At 36.6% G+C, this 24,049-nt stretch overlaps 1 protein-coding gene across 1 annotated transcript in view; it reads left to right on the top strand.

Moving 5' to 3' along the window:
- Positions 1–11,738, top strand: part of LOC107747432 (protein jagged-1a) — a 30,357-nt gene extending 18,619 nt beyond the window's left edge. The window contains exons 11-25 of the mRNA XM_016561931.1: positions 35–208; positions 318–468; positions 2,723–2,887; positions 2,982–3,095; positions 3,197–3,310; positions 4,430–4,543; positions 4,795–4,911; positions 5,468–5,495; positions 6,262–6,347; positions 6,798–6,911; positions 7,901–8,010; positions 8,104–8,328; positions 8,450–8,581; positions 9,492–9,645; positions 10,798–11,738. Coding sequence (XP_016417417.1) covers positions 35–208; positions 318–468; positions 2,723–2,887; positions 2,982–3,095; positions 3,197–3,310; positions 4,430–4,543; positions 4,795–4,911; positions 5,468–5,495; positions 6,262–6,347; positions 6,798–6,911; positions 7,901–8,010; positions 8,104–8,328; positions 8,450–8,581; positions 9,492–9,645; positions 10,798–11,351 — 2,352 coding nt within the window. The 3' untranslated portion in view covers positions 11,352–11,738. The remainder of the gene's footprint in view (positions 1–34; positions 209–317; positions 469–2,722; positions 2,888–2,981; positions 3,096–3,196; positions 3,311–4,429; positions 4,544–4,794; positions 4,912–5,467; positions 5,496–6,261; positions 6,348–6,797; positions 6,912–7,900; positions 8,011–8,103; positions 8,329–8,449; positions 8,582–9,491; positions 9,646–10,797) is intronic.
- The last annotated feature ends 12,311 nt before the right edge of the window (positions 11,739–24,049 follow it).

Genomic DNA, 24,049 nt, shown 5'->3' with positions numbered 1-24,049 from the left:
TCTCTCTCTTGCTCTGTGTGTGTGTGTCTGTCAGGATCTTGTGAATGGATATCGATGTGTGTGCGCAGCAGGCTTTGCAGGTGAACACTGTGAGCGAGACGTGGACGAGTGCGCTAGTCGCCCCTGTCTCAACGGCGGACGCTGCCAGGACGCTGTCAACGGATTCCAGTGTCTGTGTCCACCTGGTTTCTCAGGTGCCACGTGTCAGGTGAGCTCCAAAACCTTTTCTGGTCATTAATGATTTGTTGTAAACGTGCCTACATAAACCTTGTGAGCAGGTATTAGAGTGTGTGTGGTCTGTGTGATTTTGTCTTCAGCTGGACATAGACTACTGTGAGAGTGGCGCGTGTCAGAACGGAGCTCAGTGTTTTAGCCTGGCCTCAGATTACTACTGTAAATGTCCCGAAGATTACGAAGGCAAAAACTGCTCCCAACTTAAAGACCACTGCCTCATCACACCATGCCAAGGTAGGTTACCCAGAAAATCCAGTAGTATATATATCAATATATGGCTCATAATATTATATATTATATATACAGTATATATATATATATGAAGAGTTGCAAATATATATATATATTTTGAGTTAAAAATATTTTTTCCCCTCTTCTTTTTATTCACAAGTGGATCATGGCCCACTGGCCCTCTCGTAATGTTTTTGTAGCCGCGCGGCTTTAGAGTTCCATTCTCATTCCTGTCGTCTCAGAAAACAAAACAAACTCCTGTTCCTGTCAGTTGGGTCAGAGATAGGGGCAGTGGTGGGGTGGGGTGGTAACAGTGAAGGGCGGTGGGGGTGCAGCAGCTCAAAGCCTTTTGTCCAGTGGGAAAGACCGTGTCAGCAGCCAGTGAGAAAAGGGGCTCCGGTCATTTGGCCACAGTAAAAGACCAAAAGTGTAAAGATTAGGGACCTAAGGGGTCGAGGTAAAAGCCTATGACTAATGTGGCTGGTCATTCACAGCTCTTGCCACATTGTTTGTCCACTGTCCAGATGGTCACTGGGAATAAATCACAGCGAGAGAGGGAGCTCAGTGGATTGCTAGGCTTGACTTCCTGTCAGATTATCGTGTAGTGAAGAAAGTCACTTGCCTTTTATTTTTCTCACTTTCTGATTTTTAGATCAGCATTTCAGATAAAAAGCAACTTTTTTTTTGTCTCATCCACTAAAGCAGTTGCTACAGTAGACTGCTGTATGTATATATATATATATGTATTTATTTGTTATTATTTTTTATGAATAATATTGAAAATTATTTTATCTTTATTTATTTCATTTAAATTATTTATTTCACTTTATAGAAAATAAATGGGATTTTTACTTCTTTGTTACTTTTACTTCTTTATTTCGCAAACCTGAGCTAGTTGGTTTACTGTCAATGAAAGATATCCATTGAAAATCCGTGTTAGCTCTAGAGCGAATACTGGAGGAGTCCTGAAGTCTCCAGCTTCATTGAGTGCTAATCGGCGCTCTCAGACTCCAGATCGCGAGCCTCATGTAAGATTATCTGGTTGGGCACATTCTGAGGTTTTAATGGGCACTGGAAATAGAAGTCCAGTCTTTTTTTAGTCAGCGCAGCCGTAAGACTATCCTCATCTCAAGGCCTCGGCGCGTTTGATGCTGTGCCATTGTGTATGCCGTAGCGTTAGCGATTGCTAACTCTAGTCTATTGGTCTCCTGGGCTGGAGCACCATGGTAACAGCTAGGATATCGTTACATGACGCGTATGCTAACCCAGAGTGAGCTTACCGAGAGGGGAAAACCCACCGCTAGTCAGACTACATGACGACTTGGCTAATTCTTAGCATGCCGCTGTCTGCTTTCATCATAGCTGTCAGTGACATATTTGGATGAAGGCAGAGTTCCCATGGTGATGGAAACCCTGGAAATATTTTCAAATTTTATTTAAAAGTCATGTTAATTCAAAAATCTTAAAATTCAATGACTTTTCATAGAAATTTCTGTGGTGATTTTTTTTCTAGATATGCTCAGTTCTAAAATATTTAAAATTGCACAAATGTCAATTTAAAAGTCATGGAAAGTCATTGTTCAGATTACTTTTTTTGTTTATCTCGTTTAAAGGATGTTTAGATGTTTTTTTTCTCTAAAGCAAGACTAAATAAAAATACTTGTTAATTATGAAATTTTATTATTAATGATTATTAATTAATAATATTAGTAATTATTTTACTGTATAGCAAGTAAGAAGAAATAACAACGATAATAATAATTACTTTTTTGCAGTTATTATTATTTACTGTAAAACAAGAATTTAAGAAAATATTAAAATACTTTCATTATTACTTGAATAAATTATTATTACTTAGTAAAACATAATAATTAATGTTATTAGTAATGTTGACAATAAGTATATTTAATATTCTTAATCAGCATAAAATAGTAATAATAATAAAAATAATATATTCATAATTATTAACTATATAATTATTGTTATTATTATTACTACTATTTTCAGAATGATTAAGATTATAATAAATAAAGTTATTGTCAACATCAATACTATTAATTCTATAATATTAATAATAATAATAATTATTATTATTATTAGGAATGCCGTGGAGAGAAATCTAGCTAAAACCAGCTTCTATATGTTTTCTAGCTGGTCTGAATGACTACCAGTTGCTGGACTTGATTCTGACTTATTCTAGATTAAGGATTTTGACCAGAAGGAATGTTGATGACTCAGTCCTCATGTTTTCCTGCAGTGATTGACAGCTGCACGGTTGCCGTGGCGTCTAACAGCACTCCGGGCGGCATGCGGCTCATCTCCTCTAACGTTTGTGGTCCTCACGGCCGCTGTCGAAGTCACGCCGGAGGGCACTTCAGCTGCGAGTGTCAGGAGGGATTCACCGGCACGTACTGCCATGAGAGTAAGCCCAATTCGTATCCCAGTGTCCTTTGCTGTCGTTAGATTCAACGCCTCCCAAACTTTTCAGCAGCGCATCTCTCACTCTTTACTCTCAGACATCAACGACTGTGAAAGTAGTCCCTGCCGTAACGGCGGTACTTGCATTGATAAAATCAACGCGTACCAGTGTATCTGTGCTGATGGCTGGGAGGGACACAACTGTGAGAGCGGTGAGTGCATTTCACCTTTGAATATCACTTTATGCAATTAAAAACACTTCTAATTTCTCCAATTATATTGATCGCTAAAATATTGTGCGTTTCCAAAACAGACATTGACGACTGCAACATGAACCCCTGTCGGGATCGAGGAGTGTGCCGTGATCTGGTCAATGACTTTTACTGCGAGTGTGAAAACGGCTGGAAGGGAAAGACCTGTCACTCACGTAAGCCCCGCCTCCTCATTTGCATACCAGTATAAGTGGTGATAAGTATTACTATATATTTTAAGGTGATAAGTATTATAAAAGTGGCTTAATTTCTGTCAGTTAATCATCATGGCACTTCCACATCCTGGCATGAATTATATGATGATTTGTAAAATCATGTTAATTCGTAAAATCTTGAAATGTCCGGTGTCATTTCATGAAAATTTCTTTTGTCAGTAACATTTTTCTAGTTATGCAAATGGCTGGAAAAGTCATTGTTAAATGACTTTTTGCTTTTCAAATGAATTTATCTTGTTTTAAGGATGCTTAGATATTTTTGCTTTAAATAAGACTAAATAACAAAATACTCATTAATAAAAAATTACGAAATTGTTTATAATGATTATTAATTAATAATGTTAACACTATTGATTATTATTTTACTGTATAGCAAAAAAAATTATTAACTATAATAATATCAATTAATTATGAATTAAAATAATATTATTAATATAATAATAATTATTATTATTATCATTGTTGTTATTATTTAACTGTTGCTGTTATTTAAATGTTAAACAAGTAAAAATTCTAAAAATATTTATTATTATTATTAATTTGATTTAACTAACAAAGTTATAATAAAAAACATCTAAAATTTCGTCAACAATCAGCCACTATTGTCAAGCAGATTCAATATGTTTAATGTAAAAACAAAAATACAGTAAAAATCTTGCATGTTTTTTCACAAATAAGAATATTGTAATTTAATAAAATCTTTAAGAATGATATTTAATCTTTTTAATTTATGTGAAAAGATAATCTAATTAAATATAATAAAAATTTATTTTTACAAAACTATTCGAAAACCGTCCCTGAACATTTTTGAGTGATGATACAAATGAATCATTGAATCAGAGTTTTGAATCAGTTCATTTAAAAAGACAGTTTGAACTGATTCATGGAAACAAATCTGACTTTCTGACTAGTTTAATTTTTGCCAATCAAACGCTATTATCCTGCAAGTCACAAGACAATGAAAGGGTCGCAGAATTAGCCTAATAAATCATTCAGGTATGCAGTAAATGATTTGAATATAGTCCATTAGTCTGACAGCTGATTTCTTCTCGTTTATAGGCGAGAGCCAATGTGACGAGGCCACTTGTAACAATGGGGGCATGTGCTCTGACGAAGGCGACTCATTTAAGTGCATGTGTGCTCCTGGATGGGAAGGAGCTACCTGTAACATAGGTGAGCCGCTAACAACCTGGCTGAGCATTTTTGTGAACTGGCCTCTTAATCAGTTTCTAAAGCTTTTCCCCTTCACTCCACAGCAAAGAACAGCAGCGTGCTCTGACGAAGGCGTCTCATTTAAGTGCATGTGTGCTCCTGGATGGGAAGGAGCTACCTGTAACATAGGTGAGTCGCTAACAACCTGGCTGAGCATTTTTGTGAACTGGCCTCTTAATCAGTTTCTAAAGCTTTTCCCCTTCACTCCACAGCAAAGAACAGCAGCTGCCTGCCGAACCCCTGCGAGAACGGAGCCACGTGTGTCGTGACAGGTGACAGCTTCACCTGTGTCTGCAAAGAAGGCTGGGAGGGGCTCACCTGCAGCCAGAGTACGGCAAAACTTCCTGTTCCACTTCCTTACTACTTCCTGTCTTGACTCCTGTCTACTTCCTGTTTCCAACTCTCACCTTTTGCTGCTTAAGGTTCTCTTCCAAACTATATACTAATTGGACAGCTCCTTAAAGCTGAAGTGTGTCATTTCTGCGCCACTAGCGTCATCATTATAGCTGTCTCTGGATAGGAGAACGTTTTTTATCATACAAAAAAATGACACACGTCGCCTTTACCTTCAGTGGCAGAACGCCAGGCTTTTCTATATGATCACAGAAAATGCCTTAAATAGTACAGAGTCTGATGAGTAGTTTCAGCTGAAATATTATTAGCAAACATAACGTTGATGGATAATTGTTCAGGTGGGATTATGATCTGCCATTTATGACTGTGGTGAAATTATTGCGACTGATCTACTGGTTGACTATAATGTGAATTATAGACAGTCGTGCATGTGAACATGTTGATTTCACTCCAACGTGACAATAATCTTCAGATGAATGTTTCTGTTTCGAATAACATTTAATAACAAAGTGTTTAATGTTTAATTTACAGATTCCAATGATTGCAACCCACAACCATGGTAAGCTTCATTTTAGGTCAATCAATTTTGTTGTTGCTTGCAAATTTTATTTAATTTAATATTGAATTTAATAAATTTTAAAGCATGATTAAAATATTTTTTTCACTTATAAAACAATTTAATAATATAACAATAAATATAAGCAGCAATATTTACCTACATATATTTTTAAACCATTTTAATGTATGAAATACAGTGCAAATTAAGCACAGTAAATAGTATGCATAAAACTATATATAATATATATATATACATTATAAAAATAGTATAAATAGTAAGCTTAATTTCAATTCAATAAATTATGTTGATGCCTTCAAGTCATATGGGAATGATCACATTTATGAAATACGCACACATAAACGACACCATAAAATAAAAAAGTATATATTTAAGTCCTGAACTTAATAGATTTTAATGAAAGAATCATGGCGGAGGCTAATTATTAATATTTTTTTATTGTAATTTATTACGTTTTTAATATAAGTTTTTAGTTTTTTTTTTTTTATTATTGTTCTCTGTGGGTGCACAAGAATAAAAAAATAAACAAATTATAAATAATAATAAACTGATATTTTCTTGCATTACCACTAAAAAGCTTTCTGTGTTTGCCAACAAGTGGAAGAGATAGGGAGAAATTTGAAGTTAAATCAGTTTACTGTATTTTAAGACATGACTTGAATAGAAATTTCCCAGGAGGACTTGAAGGCAGCATGTGTCCTGGTGAACTTTGACCCCGTGTCTCATCATGTGTGTAATGTGTGTGCAGCTATAACAGCGGGACGTGTGTGGACGGTGATAACTGGTACCGCTGTGAGTGTGCCAGTGGATTCGCAGGGCCGGACTGTCGCATCAGTGAGTGATTCATGCTTCATCAGTGTGTTGTGAGGTTGTAGCTAAATTAATTCAATATAAATAGTCATATTGACACTAGGGTTGTGACGGTGAGGAAATTTTCCCACCGGTTAATCGACGTGTGACAACACCGGTAATACCGGTAACGCCGGGGGCGTTCCCTCTTTTCCTCGCTTTCCTTCGCTTTTAAATAGCTTGTAAAAGCAGCGTGCACATTTTACTTTCACTTTCAAAATTGTAGTGTCTGTTCTTTTACTGAACTAAATGATCTTTATTACTACAAAAAATCAAAACGACGGTGGGGGTCGGTGCCGCGGTGGATAAGTGACGTAACCGTTGTTGCAGCTTAACACCGGTATCACCGTCAGCACCGTCTGTCGCGGCAAGCCTAATTGACACATAAGATGGTGATTTTACAGTGGTATTAACCATGCATGTCTCACCCCACAGACATCAATGAGTGCCAGTCGTCTCCCTGTGCGTTCGGCTCCACGTGTGTCGATGAAATTAACGGCTACCGCTGCCTGTGTCCACCCGGCAGAACCGGGCCCAGGTGTCAGGAAGGTACATGCTCCATGCTTGCTGTTTAATATTAACTTATTAGTCATGCAGCTATTGCTCATACAGAATTCAAACTTAAGTATTAAACCGTTACAGAGTTGATACTTCCAATCATGCATTCATTAGGGGAACTTTTCTGTCCCCTAGAGAATAATTTAGATGTTTTTTTTCTAGATTTAAAGGATATATTATAATAGATTTTAAACTTTACTATCTATTCTATTTATTATAGCTAATATAATATCTATTGTGTTAATATTATTGTGTAATTAAAAAAAAAAAATCATGATCAAACTAGGTTTGTTTGGTGTTGCTACTAAAACCCTTAGTATTTTTTTCCGCTGTAGATTTAAAGGATATATTATATCCTCAGTTTAGCTTTTAAACTTTTGATTTTATCTATTGTGTTAATATTATAGTGTATTTTATTATTTTTTTTTTAAATCTAGATTTAAAGGATATATTATTGTAGCTTTTAAACTTTTGATTTTATCTATTGTGTTAAAATTATGGTGTAATTTATTTATTTATTATCTTTTTTCTAGATTTAAAGGATATATTATAATAGATTTTTTATTTTTTACTGTGACTATTGTGTTAATAGTATTATGGGTTTTTTTGCATCATGAGCTCAGAGTTGGTTTAGTTTTGGTTTTAATTTTTTTTTAAATAATTCAGTATATTAAATAATTATAAAATGTACAAATAATACATTTAGTAATTTAAATTCAGAAGCAATCCATTTCTTTATTTTTGAATTAATTTTTCTTAATTAACAGTTACCACGCACAAGCTAACTTATTGTAATTAGCAAGATCAATGCTTATTTTATCTATTTTTTTTCGCAAAAACATTACAAACTGTGAATAATGGGACAAGCAATAAGTTTCAGTCAAGCATCAGTTTAATTTTTCAAGATCTCAATAGTCAGAAGTGGAGAAGATAAAGTGTAGATGTAGCATGGTTTTTAAATGGCTTGTTTTTTCTCTCAGTCACCGGACGTCCGTGTGTGGTCGGAGGACGGATTGCTGTAGATGGAGCAAAGTGGGCTGAAGACTGTAACACCTGTTACTGTCACAGGGGGATTGTCAGCTGTACAAAGGTATGTCAGCGTGAGCCTGTGTGTTGAAGCTGTCGTTAATCATGGACAGAAGTTAATAGTGATGCATTATGGCTTCCTTCCTCTCTTCCACAGCTGTGGTGTGGCCCTAAACCTTGCCGGATGCTTGGCTCGGGACGAGGCGACTGTCCTCTGGGTCAGCTGTGTGTGCCGGTGCGAGACGAGCAGTGTTTCGTGAAGCCCTGCTCCTCACAGGGCGAGTGCTGGTCTGCTCACCGGCCAGCCATGAGGGCCCGCTGTGACCCCGAGAGCGACTGCGCCAACATCACCTTCACCTTCCACAAGGACACCATGCCACAGGTGAGGACACTGGGACTGGCATTTAAAGTGTGCTGGTGGGGTTGGGTGATTAGGTTGCATATATTGGATTAATGCACACATTTTGAAATGTTTTCTGATGTGTATTTGTTTTGGCTCTCAGGGAGTGACGGTGGAGCAGGTGTGTCGTGAGCTGAGGCATCTGTATGTGGCTAAAAACGTTTCAGCTGAGTTTTCCATCTCTCTGAGCTGTGAACTCTCTTCTGCCGCCAGTAATGAGATCCATGTGGCCATCGTAAGTCACATTCATGCAGTATTTCATTGGCTAGAAATAGCTTGTTGTAGTGCAGTTTTAATATCCTTATAGTATTGAAGAATGACTGGAAAAGTCGTCTAAAAGGTGTATAAATAATATATTTATATTACTTTTGTTTATTATATGATTATTTTTTATTTATATTATGTATTTTATTATAATTACTATTATTTGCACTAATCATTTAATTCTGCTTTAATTCAATAATAGCTTACAAGCTTCAGTCGTAAAAAATGTTTTAATTTTTTTAATTTAAATGAGTGCTGTCAAACGATTAATCACAATTAATCGCATCCAAAATAAAAGTTTTTGTTTACATAATATATGTGTGTACTTTGTATATTTATTATGAATGTATAAATATACACACATACATTATATATTTTGAAAATATGTACATGTATATATTTATATTCATATCATTTATAATATATGTAAATATATTTAATATATAAACATAACATTTTTCTGAAATATATACATGCATTTATATGTACATAATAAATATACACAGTACACACACATATTATGTACACAAAAAATTTATTTTGGATGCAATTAATCGTGATTAATCCTTTGACAGCACTAATTTAAATATTTTGTTCATTTGTATTTTATTATTATAATTTTTATTATTTTCATTTTAACACTATGTATTTAATTCTGATTTAATTTAATAATAGCTTATAAAAATATTTATGTTGATGCATTTTAAAGGAAATATTGTGCATGTTTTTTATTATATTATATTATTTTATTATATATTATGTTGTTGTATTATATTTGTTATCATTTTAACACCCCATGCATTTAGTTCTGCTTTAATGAAATAACAACAGCTTCAGTCATAAAAAGACACAAACTAATATATAAATATTGTATTTTGTAGCATGTGACTGAGGATGGCATTCACGGCCGGGTTCCTGTTAAAGAAATCACGGACAGCATCATCGATCTGGTGAGCAAACACAGCGCGAACAGCTCCATCATCGGCTCCATCGCTGAGGTCCGTGTTCAGCGCAGACAGCCGCAGAACCCCAACGGTGAGACACCACAGGAAGCCAGGAAGCTCTTAACGTTAGAGGAAGTAGCCATAGGTACAAATGATGGATGCTCTGATTGGAAATAAAGCACCATTTTATGCAAATTCAGAACAAATACATAAATATTGAGATTAGTGCTGTCAAACGATTAATCGCGATTAATCGCATCCAAAATAAACGTTTTTGTTTACATTATATATGTGTGTGTGTACTGTGTATATTTATTATGTATATATAAAGACACACACATGCAGCATATATTTTGAAAATATTTACATGTATTTACATATATATATTTATATTCATATAATTTATATCATAAATAAATATATTTAATATATATACGTAACATATTTTTCTTAAATATATACATGCATGTGTTTGTATTTATATATACAGTACATAATAAATATACACAGTACACACACATATATTATGTAAACAAAAACTTTTATTTTTGGATGCGATTAATCACGATTAATCGTTTGACAGCACTAATTGAGATACATACTATCAATCAGAAGTTTGGGGTTAGTGAGGGGGTTTTTTTCATTTAAAAAAATAATACTTTTATTCAGCACGGATGCATTAAATTGTTCAAAAGTGAAAGTAAAGACATTTATAATGTTCAAAAGACTTCAATTGCAAATAAATGCTGTTCTGAACTTGAAGAATCTTGAAAAATGATTTCCGCAGCAACAACTGTTTTCAATATTGATAATAACAAGAAATGTTTCAGCATACTAGAATGATTTCTGAAGGATCATGTGACACTGAAGACTGGAGTAATGATGCTGAAAATTCAGCTTTGCATCACAGGAATAAATTATATTTTAAAATATATTCAAATAGAAAACGGTTAATTAAAATTTTTCAAAATATTTCAAAATTTTACTGTTTTTACTGAATTTTTAGTCAGATACTTGTAGCTTTGGTGAGCATAAGAGGCTTTTCCCAACCCCAAACCTTCATATATAATATGAATAATTATTCGTATATATAAAAAAAAAAATTATATTCAGCTACAACACAAGACTATTCAGTTTTATTAACACATATCAAATATAATAAAATGAAAAATGCACAATGAAGGGATGTAATATTTTGCCAGCTTGTTTTTATTAATCCGTTTTCATTGGTTCTCTTGTTCAGTAGACTACTTGGTGCCACTGTTGGTGTCCATAGTGACGGCGATCTGGGTTTTGGCACTGGCGTCGGTGTTCCTGTGGTGCGTGCGGCATCGACGCAAACAAAGCTCCAGCCCCACCGCCATCAACCCCGCCGCCCCCTACTCCACGGGAAGCACAGAAGACAACACAGTGAACAACGCCCGCGAGCAGCTCAACCAGATCAAGAACCACATCGAGAAGAACGCGTCCAACGGCAGCCTGCCGGGAAAAGAGCTGCACTGCGACGACAAGAACAGCGTCAATGCCAAAATCAGGACGCATTTCTCCGAACCCGCCAGACTAGCGCAAGAAGACTCCAGCAAGCATCTGCAGAAGGCACGCTTTCCACGTCAGCCGGCCTACATGCTGGTGGACAGGGACGACAGGCTGAGCTCCAACGGCACTGATGTCAAAAATCCTCACTGGACTAATAAACGAGACAACAGAGACCTGGAGTCGCAGCACAGAGCTCCGGATGCACAGCCAAGAGATCTGGATGCACAACACAGCTTGCACAATATGGAGTATATTGTATAGTGGCCGATGCTCGGCGTGGTAACAATCATTACTGCGTGATGTCACGAAAGGTCAAGCGAATGAAGACATCTTTCGGAATCAGAGTGCTGACTGTCGACTGTCACGACAAGGCCGGACAGTGTTTGTTCAGACGTTGCGGTCGGACCACGGGCTGGTCCGTTTTATGGCATCTGAAGGGCCTGAAGACGTTAACCTGTGCTGAACTTCTAGCCTAAATCAGAATGTACAGTAATTGGCCAAAATCTGCTAATTGCGTGAATCTCACCAAAACATGTCCAGGTCAAATTTCACCCTGAATTCATAGACATTGTTGACATTTGAATGACAATTACAGGCATAGTTCACCCAAAAATGAAATTTCTGTCATTGTTTACTCAGCCTCAAGTTGTTCCATTCTTCTGTTGAACACAAAAGAAAATAATTTGAAGAATGTTGGTAACCAAACAGTTGACGGTAGCCATTGACTTCCATAGTATGGAAAAAAATTATATGGAAGTCAATGGGTACCGTCAACTGTTTAGTTACACACAATCTACAAAATATCTCATCTTGTGTTCATAAGAAAGAAACTCATACAGGTTCTGAACTCGAGGCTGAAAAATGATGACCGATTTTTGGCGAACTGTCCCTTTAAGCACCTTTTCCATCCACAAGTGAAATACTGCATTTATATACAGTACAAATACTGTAATACTAAGATTTTTTTTATGCAAATCAGGATACTATATAATTAAAATTGCATGAATGATGCCTTCTTCTTCTTCTTTTTTTGTATTGCATAAAACTTTTATAGTGCTAAGCAAAGGTTGTAAAAAATATATTTTGGGATGAAATTAGACATGGAAATGTTCTTGAGGGTTTTGTGAGTTTCATCCAATTGTTGAACTGAACTGCATGTGCAGATTGTGTTCAGTGTTTATAATGTAGAACTTAATGCGCCAGAAATAGCTTGTGAATCATTTCCAAAAATCAATAATGACTGGTGTATCACGTGCTCGAAGATTGTATTTAACTTCTTGACTGGATTTTATTTGCCCGCTCTTTCTAGCAGTTCTGCTCTTTTTTTTTTTACATGTGTACAGGCAGACAGGTCATGCTTAGAATTTACTATCTATATGAAGTTCACTGTCAGTTTTGATGTTGTTGTATAGATGACTTTGTACATATTTTCTAATTAATCATTGTGTATATTTGATTTATTAACTTAATAATCGAGAGCCTATCGTTTGTTTTTATTTATATACATTGTTTAGGTTTGAGAATGTGACCGCTTGTGTCCAACCTTTGTATTTTCGGATGGAAAATATTGTCTCTTATTTCTGAAATGCCAAAATAATAGTAGATTTTTTTGAAGAATAGGGTGTTTGTTTGTGTCTAAATCCAGAATACAATGTGCAATGTCTGTTTCAGAAAACATGTGCATGACTTGTGTTTGTAATGTCCTGAGACGTAGATGGTTTTCCATCTAGTTTTGAAACATACTTTGTCTGTTCAGATACACTTTTATAGAATGTTACTTTAAAACCATTCCTGAATATGTTTAGCATATGTTCTTCTCATAGCTGGGTTAAATGAATTTGGCAGCCCAGGATATCAAACAACGCTTGTCTAGAGTTTTCTGGTCAACCACAGTATTCAAATGTACTTTAACCAAAACGTCTAAAGGGAACGAGCAGTATTAGAAGTGCAATGTTTGTACAGTAATATGAAATATGAAGAAAACAACTGAATGTGATGCACAAGACAAAAATGAAATCAAAATCACTTTAGGCCACTTTTATTAATTGTACATTACAGTCGGACTGCTGGGCTTTTTTAGTTCAGTCCCACTTAATTCGTTGAATTGTTTTGTTTTTCTTCTTGTGTTTATGAGATCCTTCTATGAAAAAGCAGAACCATGAAAACAGATCATCCTGGGGTTTGTCATACATTTGAATTAAATTTCATTCAGTTGTTTACATTAGGATTCCTTCAATCAAATAAAATTTCACTTGAATATTTTGCATTTATGAATTCGATTTTTTTCTTTCTTTTTGGAAACAATCCAAGGAAGTATTGGTTTTTGTGTCCAAAAAAGTAGTATTTATCAAATAATATCTATAATGTGAAGCAAACTCTGTGGTGTGAATACTAGTCCTAAGCTGTCCATTATCCCATGACAAAGTCATAAAAAATACAATTTATTGTGTCAAATATTTCTTTGGATAAATATTCATCTCGAATAGGGTGAAAATTGCTTGCAAGCAAGCCATAGAGATGTCTGATTTGTAAGTGAGTCATTCTTTGAGTCATTTCAAAGAATCAGTTGGGTTCACAAATTTGTTTTAATGACTCAGTGATATGAATTTGAATGATTAAAAAAAAAAAATCCTTATCCAGTACTCATAAACTACATATGAAACAATCATGCAAATTCATTGGTCAAAAAGTGTGGGAGCTCTTCTTTGAAAATTCAAATGCTGATATATGGAATTTCTATATGGAATTTAAAGAATAAGTGTATCATGCTCATGTAGCAAACAGCATAAGAATAATTGTAAATATTTCCTTATGCACGATTTAATATAACCCTGGGTCTGATGTCTGACATGGTGGACACAGCCAGAACTGGTCCCAACAGGGTCCACATTGTGTGAGTCTAGACGTTCAGCTGAGCGCAGCGGGGCGGGCCACCATGTGAGAGAGGTTATGAAAGCCCCTCACACTGTCTCTCTCTGCTGTCGTGGGAAAGCTGAAGATGCACACCAAAATAGACGGCATGAGACGCGCTTGCCTAGCGTGTTTGCACAAAGAACGTCTTGTTCTAGATCTCTACCTCCAATCAGCTTTTCTTTGAAAACCGAGCAGTGACCCCTTCTCAACAGGACTGATTCACTAAAGCATTTAACATGCAAAACTGTTTTTCTGGAGTTAAAATGACCGAAATGCACTGATCATTAATCGTATCACTGAAATGACACATGCAGAAAGTATTTGGAGACAGTGGCGGTTCTAGGCCACAGTAACTGGGGGGAGGGGGCAGAGGCCACTTTTGATTTTAGGGGGCATACTTTAGCATTTATCTTAACCAGTGTTAAGGAGTAACTAGTTACATGTAACGGCATTACAAAACAAATGTAACTGTAATCCATTACAGTTACTGAGAAAAAAATGCGTTAAGTTACAGTTACTTATGAAAATGTTAAGGATTACAAAAGGGGTTACATCTGAATATTTAGTGTAATAATATTTACTATTTCTTGTTATGATTTTAAATCTGTATTTAACCTCAGAACGATCTAAAAATATAGAGGCGCTCAAGTCTGATTTTGTGGTGGCTGTGCTTAAAAATGAAATTATTATTAATCTTAATTCAAGTGAAGAAGGATTTTGAAAGTCTGACAGTAATCAGTGTTGAGTCCTACTGTAAGGTTAACCCTGCCTGCTTTAAATGTTTGACAACTGAAAACTGTCAGTTAGAAATTTAGAAAAATAATCAGAAGTAATCAAATGTAATCAGTTACATTACTTTAATAAAGTAACTGAAACAGTTACACTACTTCTTGCATTTTAAATAGGTAACTTGTAATCAGTAACCTATTACATTTACAAAGTAACCCAACACTGATCTTAACGTACTTTCAGGATTACTTCAAGTTATTTTTAACTGTCATGTATCAATCTCTAGAAGCACAGCATATAATAAGGCTGAAAGTTGCCTAATCTTAGTGTAATCTATTAACAACGCACATCATAAACCCGTCTTTTTAGGCAATTACCAGATTTGGTGTCATATCATAAAATATTAATTCGACTTCATTTGTATTTAACGTGATCATTAACAAACATTGTTAATTACTAATATCACTTTCATTTTTGCGGTTATTCAAACAGCGAATAAATTATAAGTTAGCAAAGAGCATTGACATTTTCAAAGAGCATTATCACCGATTTACGTCTATCACTGAAGCTGTCTACACTGTCTATTAATATCTTACTTCGTACGCACATCTTCATTTTGCTGTTTATGACAGAATTCACAAGATTGCAGTATTCAGTCAGAGAGCGCGCACACTGAACAAAACTCCGGCATTTCGGCAATGACTCATCTGAATGCCTCTGATTGGCCATTGCATTCATAACCTCAACAGAATTGTGTGTGATTGGTTATAATGCGCAAACCTGTAAAAATGCTTGAAAAGAAATATGACGCAACATGAGCACTTTCATTTCATTTTTACTTTATTCGCGACAGCCATAATAGATTTAGTTAAATAAGAGCGTTAACCTATTGTTTAGGAATGTACAGCGTTAAACGTTATTCCTAAATTTATGAATATGCAGGATTAACTAGTAATCCCGGGTAAATCAATTCCATTTACCCAGGGTTTAGAATTAGGACCATTTAGAACTATTTCAAGTGTGAAAAGCCCTCAAGTCATCAAAATTCAAGTTTTGTGGCCTTTACACCATGTCTTTAGCTCTAATGGCATCTTGTACTTCTAAACACTGACAAAATTCCTTTAAAATCTAATATGACAAAAACAGACCAGGTGTAGGCCAATTGATGACTCATCTTGCACTACAATTTTTTTTGTCCAATCAAATACTCTGTAGAATGAGAAAGCCCCTCCCCCTAATGCAACCACTTCCGACTAGCAATAGCTAAAATTTCACAGTTGTGATGTAAACTAAACGATGTTGACTATTAAAATTGCATGAGCTCTTAGATATGTCCTTTTTCCAAAGACAAATTTCAACATAGGAAAGAAAATTGCACTCATCCAGCGATTTCACAGGCTCATGCAATGATGAAAACAATAGATATAATGTTCAAAATTGTTTGGACACTTTCTGGTTGTCTAACATCAGTGTTCATCTGTGTGAACTTGAGGAGAAGTGACTTCATACACCCACTGAAAATCAAACTGACACCAGTTGCTTAAACACTTTTTTGTAACAATGGCTTAGTTCTGAAGTTAGTTCTGAGAAAAGCTCTAGCAGCACAGATAACACTTGGTTTGACATTTTGAATGCGATGACATTCATTCACTTTTAAGTGTGGCATAAGCATCCAAATGCTTTTTGGGCCCACCGTATCATTTTTCATTTTAATGGATGTACAGCAAGCAGAACAAATGCCTTCTGTGCAAGTCCCATAGTTGCCTGTAGACGTAGACGAATCCATAAACACGTTTGGACTATTAATCTAACTGACCCCTCGTCTCCTGTTTGCAGGAAATGCTGACATCAGAACAGCAAGTATGACCATTTCGCTGACTTCAAAGCCCAAGAAATGGGTTAGGCTGAAGGAAAGTCTGAAACTTGACTTGGCCACCCTCTTCAACACTAATGGCTCCATCACGTTAACAAATTTATCACGGTAACTAGACTCAGTGTTCGCTTCAGAACAACACAGCGGCGCGTTCAACTGCCAGGGCTGAGGTGATGTAACATGAGCTTCCTAAAGGAGTTTTTATCGTCATTTGTTCTCTGAAAGCATATTAGAAACCGATCTGTGTGTGTTTGCACTGTAAGGAGAGTGATTCCAGAGCAGAAGGTTGGAAAGTACAAAGCATTTAATGCTAAGAGACGCTTGCACTCAAATTTAGCCACAAAAACATTAGCTCCGGTTCAAAACCCAGTGAGATGCCTACACAAGCAGTATTTAAAGATAGCAGGGACACATTCCCAACACAAAGACCGTTTTAAATAGTAGAAATCAAAATAATGCCTCATTTTGGCTAAACTGTAAGGCTTTCATGGAGATTGCAATCCCATAATGCATTGCGCGCGGGTCAGTGGAAACATCATTAGAGATGGAGGAAGCGGGACAAATGTTGATTATAAATAAAGTTCATACCTAATGTATCAATAAAAATAGACCAAATTTTGATCTATTTTGGTGGCTCTGTTAGCTTAGCAACATGCTAACGACAAACTCTACTGAAATCAACTGTGAGTCAGCAGTTTATGTAAATGGTTCTACTTGTTTGAGTTGTTGCTAAGTGTTTCAAAATTGTCTCTTTTGAAGATTCGTGTCAGTTAGGATGCTGCCTTATAAGGCAGCAGACAACAAGGAAGTACACTAGGTTTTGGAACAGAACCATTGTAAAATTAGCATACGTTTCAGATCTTAAAAAGCCATGTACGCTCACACACTGTCCTAAACACAGACTAACAAGGGTCTCTCACAGACACACCAACTCAGTAGACGACACACACAAATTCATGCACCCTGAGGAGACGGGGGCCCATTCCTGCAGAAAGACTTTCCCAGTGCAGCCACACCCGGAGCAGACTCATTTTAGAGGCAATAATTAGTTCCGTACCATGACTCAGCCTTCAAATGTGTGTGTGAGACAGCGAAACAGAGACGCAAGAGTGTGTGGGAACTCAGAGATAGTGATGTCAGTTTTCCTTTATAGGCCGAAGAATGCGCAAAATAAAATGAGGGAGGGAGAAAAACAGGGAAATAATAGCAGAAAGAGCAGCAGCCTCCTCTCAGGCTTTAGTCAGCAATTCAGACTGCAGTTGCATTGACAAATAGATTACTGACAGACTAATAGAGACAGTTTACCTCTGATTGTGATTTACATAAACATTAAGTTGTTTTACAGGCTATTCACAAAGTGCAACATGAAATCACGACTGGCTATTTTTTCTTTCATAATGCATGTTCCTGGTCTGATTGTGCATGTGATCTATTTTAACATAGATATAAAAATCAACCAATAAATAAATCAATTTAAAATGTACATTTATACTAAAAATGAAAATAATTTACTTCACTTCTTGACTTCTTTTTCAACTTAACCTCTTCAACCACATGGTTCATCTTACATTTATCAGCATTTTGTCAGTGGTGAATATCCTGCTTCGCGCAGAAATATGTCAGGTTGTTATTACTGCTCATTTTACGTTTTGGCCAGACAGTCACTTCCTGTCTAAGTGGATCGTTTTTGTCAGCAATAAGCTGCAACATGGACCAGACTTTGTGTTGTTAGTCAAAAATCCCATCTTGTGAAGTCAAAGAAACATAAAATGCACATGCTTTCGTGCTAATAGCATATGAGGTCAGTGAAAACATCCATTCATTATGGTGATAGACATGTAAATAAAGTTCATTTTACACTTCAAGTATCCATAAAAGACCCATTTGTGTGTGTGTGTGTGTGTGTGTGTGTATTGTTAGCTTAGCAACATGCTAAACATAAACACCTCATACTTTCATGCTAATAGCATATGCAAATAATTAAACGGAAAAAAAACAAGTCATAAAATTACACAAACTCCCATGCACAGATTACAGCATAAACCCAGTGGCACACTCCTTATTCCTCTTTAGTTCCTTTAATCACTCTGAAACATGAGAGTGTTTAAGAGAGCTCATAAAAACAACATACAGCCTTACAACTGAGAGAGAATATGGCCTTTATCTTGAACGTTCCTGTGTCATGCTTTTTAAGGTCTCTTTTATCTGAGCTTGAAACAAAAGCTGGATCTTTGGTTTCAGAGGCAGGAAGTGTGTGATCAAACAGAGACGGCCGATGGAAGACAGTCTAGATTTCAGGGCTTCACTGTTAGCAATTAGCTTATCTGGAGAGGCGTAACTGCTGTGTTATTCATCAGAGTGATAACAGTCTGATTGGTTTCTCTGATGTAGATATTTCCCACAGTATCATATCCTTGACATAGAGCTACATGGTGCTACTTATAAATACTTCACAAGTGGCTCATTAGCAAAGAGGTTACAGTATGAGTTCTGTTTAGTTGTAAATTCAGTCACCGCATGGATATCCCAGCAAAAGAAAACCATAGGTTACTTCACAAGCCAGATATTTCTTTATTGGAGCATTTATTTATGTTTCTTCCTGTTGCATAAACTAATGGCCTGATCGAGGCATTGCTAGGGTCTTCTCAGTAGCCACGTTTCCATTGCCCTTCAAATTGCACAAACTGAAATTGCAAACTGAAAACACGCCTAATGAAAACACGGAAATTTCTCAAAAACTCCCATATATCGCAAAAATTTTTTACGTTCACACAAGGTGGTTTTTCAGGCAATTCGAAAAAGGAATATATCACAAAACTGTGATTTTTTCGCATTTACAAGCGTAAAAGTCACACGATCATTCTTTAATGTACTATAACCTCCAAGAAACACCTCATACCATTAATGCTTGGATAACTAACCCCTTATTTACACTGCACACGTCGGTGGCACATTACGGCTCCGACACGGCCACGATAATCAATGCTTGTGTTTATACCAGCCGCGCCACGGCATGTTTCAGAAGTGTCCCAGATGTGACTCCTTCACTAAAGATACACGCATACGTCTCCTTTGATTAAAAATAATGGCTAGTGCGGTGGCTGCAATATAACCTACTTAAACCTACCAACATCCGTCGCCATGACTTATCACGAGAGGAAAAAAGTTCAGTTTTAGTCCCAACATCGGTTAATGGAAATGCTGTCAATTCGCAATATGTTTTTTATTAACAATTATAAATAAAATTGCTCTCCAAGGTGGATGCCTGTCGTCGGAAACGCAGTAACATTTCAGATGCTGTGCAACGGGATCGGTCTGCTGGTTAGTCAGGTTATGCTGTCCCATAGTACAAAGTCACATTACTTTTTTGATGCACATGGAGGCATCTTTTTTTTTTTTTCAAAATTTGGTGTTTCCATCACTCATTTCTGATGCGAAACTTCAAACTGCACATAAAACGTGAAAGGAAAAAAGGAAAGGATGTGACGTGTGGCCAAATATGGTGACCCATACTCGGAATTTCACCCATCCAAGTGCACACACACAGCAGTGAGTTGTGAACACACACCTGGAGCAGTGGGCAGCTATTTTTGCTGCAGCACCTGGGGAGCAGTTGGGGGTTCGGTACCTTGCTCCAGGATCTCACCTCGGTCGTGGTATTGAGGGTTACAAGTCCGTCTCTCTAACCATTAGGCCACGACTGCCCCCCAAAACAGGGTGATGGAAACATAGCTATTGTTCTTGGTTGTTGTAGGCTCTTCTGGGTTGTTGTGTGGTGGCCCAAGTCAACATTCTCCAAAAGAGCAAAAGTGTGGTTGAGCTGATCCTGTTTTAGATGGAGTATATAGTGCTGAGAGTCCAGCTCTCTCTGTGGACTGAAAGCACCACTGGGCTGTTTGTGTGTATTTGATCTCACCCTACAGTGCAAACTGTTGACAAACCACATGCTATTGCAGTGAATGTGGAATGTGGGTCAGGCACAAGAGAAAGCAACACTCTGACCTGTTCAGACCCTCTGAAGATCAAAAACAAAGTGGCCAAAAGTCAAGATTCACAGATGTACTGCCAAGCACATGCACACTGCATCAAGCTTTTAACGCTCATACAGATCTCCACACCTGTGATCATTTCTGTGGTATTCATGATGAAGAATAGTTTTCGTCCAAGTTTGTTATTTTATTGCAAATGCAAAAATGAGGTGATGATAAGTCACGTTTTAGTCCAGCAGTGATGTTCACTTCCTAGAACAGCGGAGAGTCACGTTTGACTGACTGCGATTCATTTGTTCCCGTCAAACGATTACTACCTGTGACGACATCATCAGAGCATCTTCTCTTACATCACATACCAGAAGCTCCTGGAAAAAAGGTGTGTCCATCAAACACACACACTGTTATCACGATTCAGATGAGTCTGCAGTTACAGTTGCCCGAGCTACAGTTCAAATTGTCAAATCAAAGGTTACAGCGCTGAGCCTGAACGTTTAAAAATGGATTCAAATCTTGCCTGTTTCTAGGGCATCTCTTGACTGTTGCTGAGGTGTTCTAGGAAGTTATTAGGGTGTTGCTAGGCTGCTGCTGGAATGTTCTAGGCTGTGGAGTTCTATGGAGTTGCAAGGGTGTTGCTAGGGTTTTCTAGGTTGTTGCTAGGACATCACTAGACTGTTGCTGTGGGGTTCTAGTGAGTTTTTAGGGTGGGGTGTTCAATGCAGTTGCTAGGGTGTTGCTAGGCTGTTGCTAGGGCATCTCTTGACTGTTGCTGGGGTGTTCTAGGCAGTTGCTAGGACATTGATGCAGTGTTCTAGGAAGTGTTTAGGGTGTTTCTAGGCTGTTGCTGGGGGTATTGTAAGCGTTACCTGGGTGTTGCTAGGCTGTTGCTGGAATGTTCTAGGCTGTGGGCTTCTACGCAGTTGCTAGGGTGTTGTTAGGCTGTTTCTAGGACATCACTAGGCTGTTGCTGCTAGGGAGTTGTTTGGCAGTTGCTGGGGTGTTCTATGCAGTTGCTAGGGTATTGCTAGGTTGTTGCTGGGGTATTCTAGGCTGTTGCTGGAATGTTCTAGCTGATGCTAGTGCATCACAAGGGTGTTGCTGTGGTGTTGTATGAAGTTGTTATATTGTTGCTAGGCTGTTGCTGGAGTGTTCAGTGCAGTTGCCAGGGTGTTGTTGTGGTATTTCAGGCCGTTTCTAGGGTAATTCTAGTGCATCGTTAGGCTGTTGATGTGGTGTTCTAGGGTGTTTCTGGGCTGCTGCTGGGATGTTCTAGTCTGTTGCTAGTGCATCGTTAAGCTTTTGTTGTGGTAATCTTGAGAGTTGTAAGGGTGTTGTTAGGCTATTCTGTAGACTGACAAAAAAGATATGAAATAAATGTTTTAACTCAAATTTGTCATTCTGATAATATTGTTTGTAACAAAACATATTTGTTTAATTAGAAAAATGCAAAACATAAGTATTTTCACTAGTTTTAGTACCTTGTGTGTGTGTGTTTCCTTGTTTGCTTGCAGGTAAATGAAAATTAGGCACATTACCCTTTTAAAATTTCCTGCGAGTGAGTGAGGCAAAGAGGAAAAGAGTTTCTCACTAATGGATGTAAGTCGTTGCTGTCATCAGGGAAATTGCCCCACAGTCTATTCAAGTAATGATGGAGAAGCTGCAGTACCAGGTGTTACACTCACAACACACCCTGCCAACACACAAACACACTCTTCAGTTCATCATGGGGATATATAGCCGGAGGCTGCTGTCCTTCAAAAGTGGTAGTCAATATGAAAATGAGGTAAAGTAATAATATTGCAACATCACTGACTAACCATGCGCTCAAACACACGTACATGTATTTGCACACACAAGAGTGGACTTTGAATATAGTCATGTGACATGTTGTGATGATGGTAGTCTTGTGTGGTGGAATAAAATCTGGCCACCAAAAGTGGCTCACTTAGAAACAAAGGGACTATTTGAGTAACACATAAAGCTTCCAACCACAGTTAGCTTTTTTCTTATGTGCCATATAATTTCATAATACTATAATAATAAAAAATAAAAAAAACTGTAAAAAATATTTTTATATTTTATTTTTAGTTTCCCACACTGACTACGTGTGTATGTGTGTGTGATAGATGACTGCCATATAGCCCTGAGCTAGCCAGTATATAGCCAGTTTAAATTGTTATTGCCCTTTGTCATTCCTTCAAAAGCTTCCATTTCTCTTTCTCTGTCTCCTCATGGCATGGTAAGACTGGAAACTGTTTGAAGAGAGATGGAAATGAATGCAATAAAGCATCCCGCTAACTTTTGGGAAATAAACAATCACCTTAATACCAGGAATGACTATGACACATGTTTTCTGTGAAGTGACTTTGTAGTGATCTATAACGACTGTGAATCTGAGACATGAATGCAGGCTAAAAACAAAAAACTGAGACAGACACTCCCTCTCATTTATCTTTATGTAACATCTTATAGTAACCTAGTAGGTATAGTTGTCATCTTAACACACACACACACACACACACTGTAGGGGAACCTGACACGCTCTCGGTGGGATTACTTGTGGAGTTACAGTGTGTGTGAGGGCAAATTCTCATGGGAACTGCAGAGACGCTGGCCTGTTTTAACAAATACAGCGTGTTTACCACACAGGCTAATTAGAGAGAAAGCCTGGTGTCGAAATGAGTGGGAATGCTGTATTGTGAAGGATAATTCAGTCCCACTTCATACAGAAAGCTCAGAGGATTGCATTATGGAAGCGTTCAAGGAAAAGTTTCATAAATTTCATAATACTATAATAATAAAAAATAAAAAAAACTGTAAAAAATATTTTTATATTTTATTTTTTATTTATTTTATTTTTATACTGGCATCTAACCCATTTATTTCATTTTTTTAAATCATTAATACTATTTTTGTCACTTCTTTTTATTGTATGTGAAGGCCCATTTCCACCAGATTAGAAGAAACACATGCTTTGGCAATCATAATTATGACATAATTAGTCGAAATTATGAGTTGAAAGGTCATAATTACAACATTAATCAAAATTATGACTATGACTTTTAATAATTAAAATTATGATATTTTATGTCATAATACATCAATCCTAATATATATTATAATATATAATTCTTATATATCATAATATATCATAATGTCATAATTGTAACTTTTTTTAATCTCATAATTATTAGTTAGTTACTTTATCTTCTAAATATTAAATCTTCTTAAATATCTAAACAATTATTACGTAGTATCTTATTATTTAACATTTTTAGGTCATAATTATGATTTGCCAAAGTTTGATTTTTTGTTGTTATGTGGCAGAAATGGGTTTCCAAAGTTGTTTGTATTAATGCTTTGGCAGTACTTCATGTACTGAAGTATTTTGAAATTGAAAAATGGAATTGGTTGTCAATAGCAGGTGTACACAGGACCTCTGTGTCTGCACATGC

The sequence above is a fragment of the Sinocyclocheilus rhinocerous genome, unplaced genomic scaffold, assembly GCF_001515625.1.
Source record: "Sinocyclocheilus rhinocerous isolate Xijiao unplaced genomic scaffold, SAMN03320098_v1.1 scaffold229, whole genome shotgun sequence".
Taxonomy (NCBI): domain Eukaryota; kingdom Metazoa; phylum Chordata; class Actinopteri; order Cypriniformes; family Cyprinidae; genus Sinocyclocheilus; species Sinocyclocheilus rhinocerous.
Note: the sequence above shows the minus strand (reverse complement) of the source record. Positions and strands in the feature narration are given on the sequence as shown.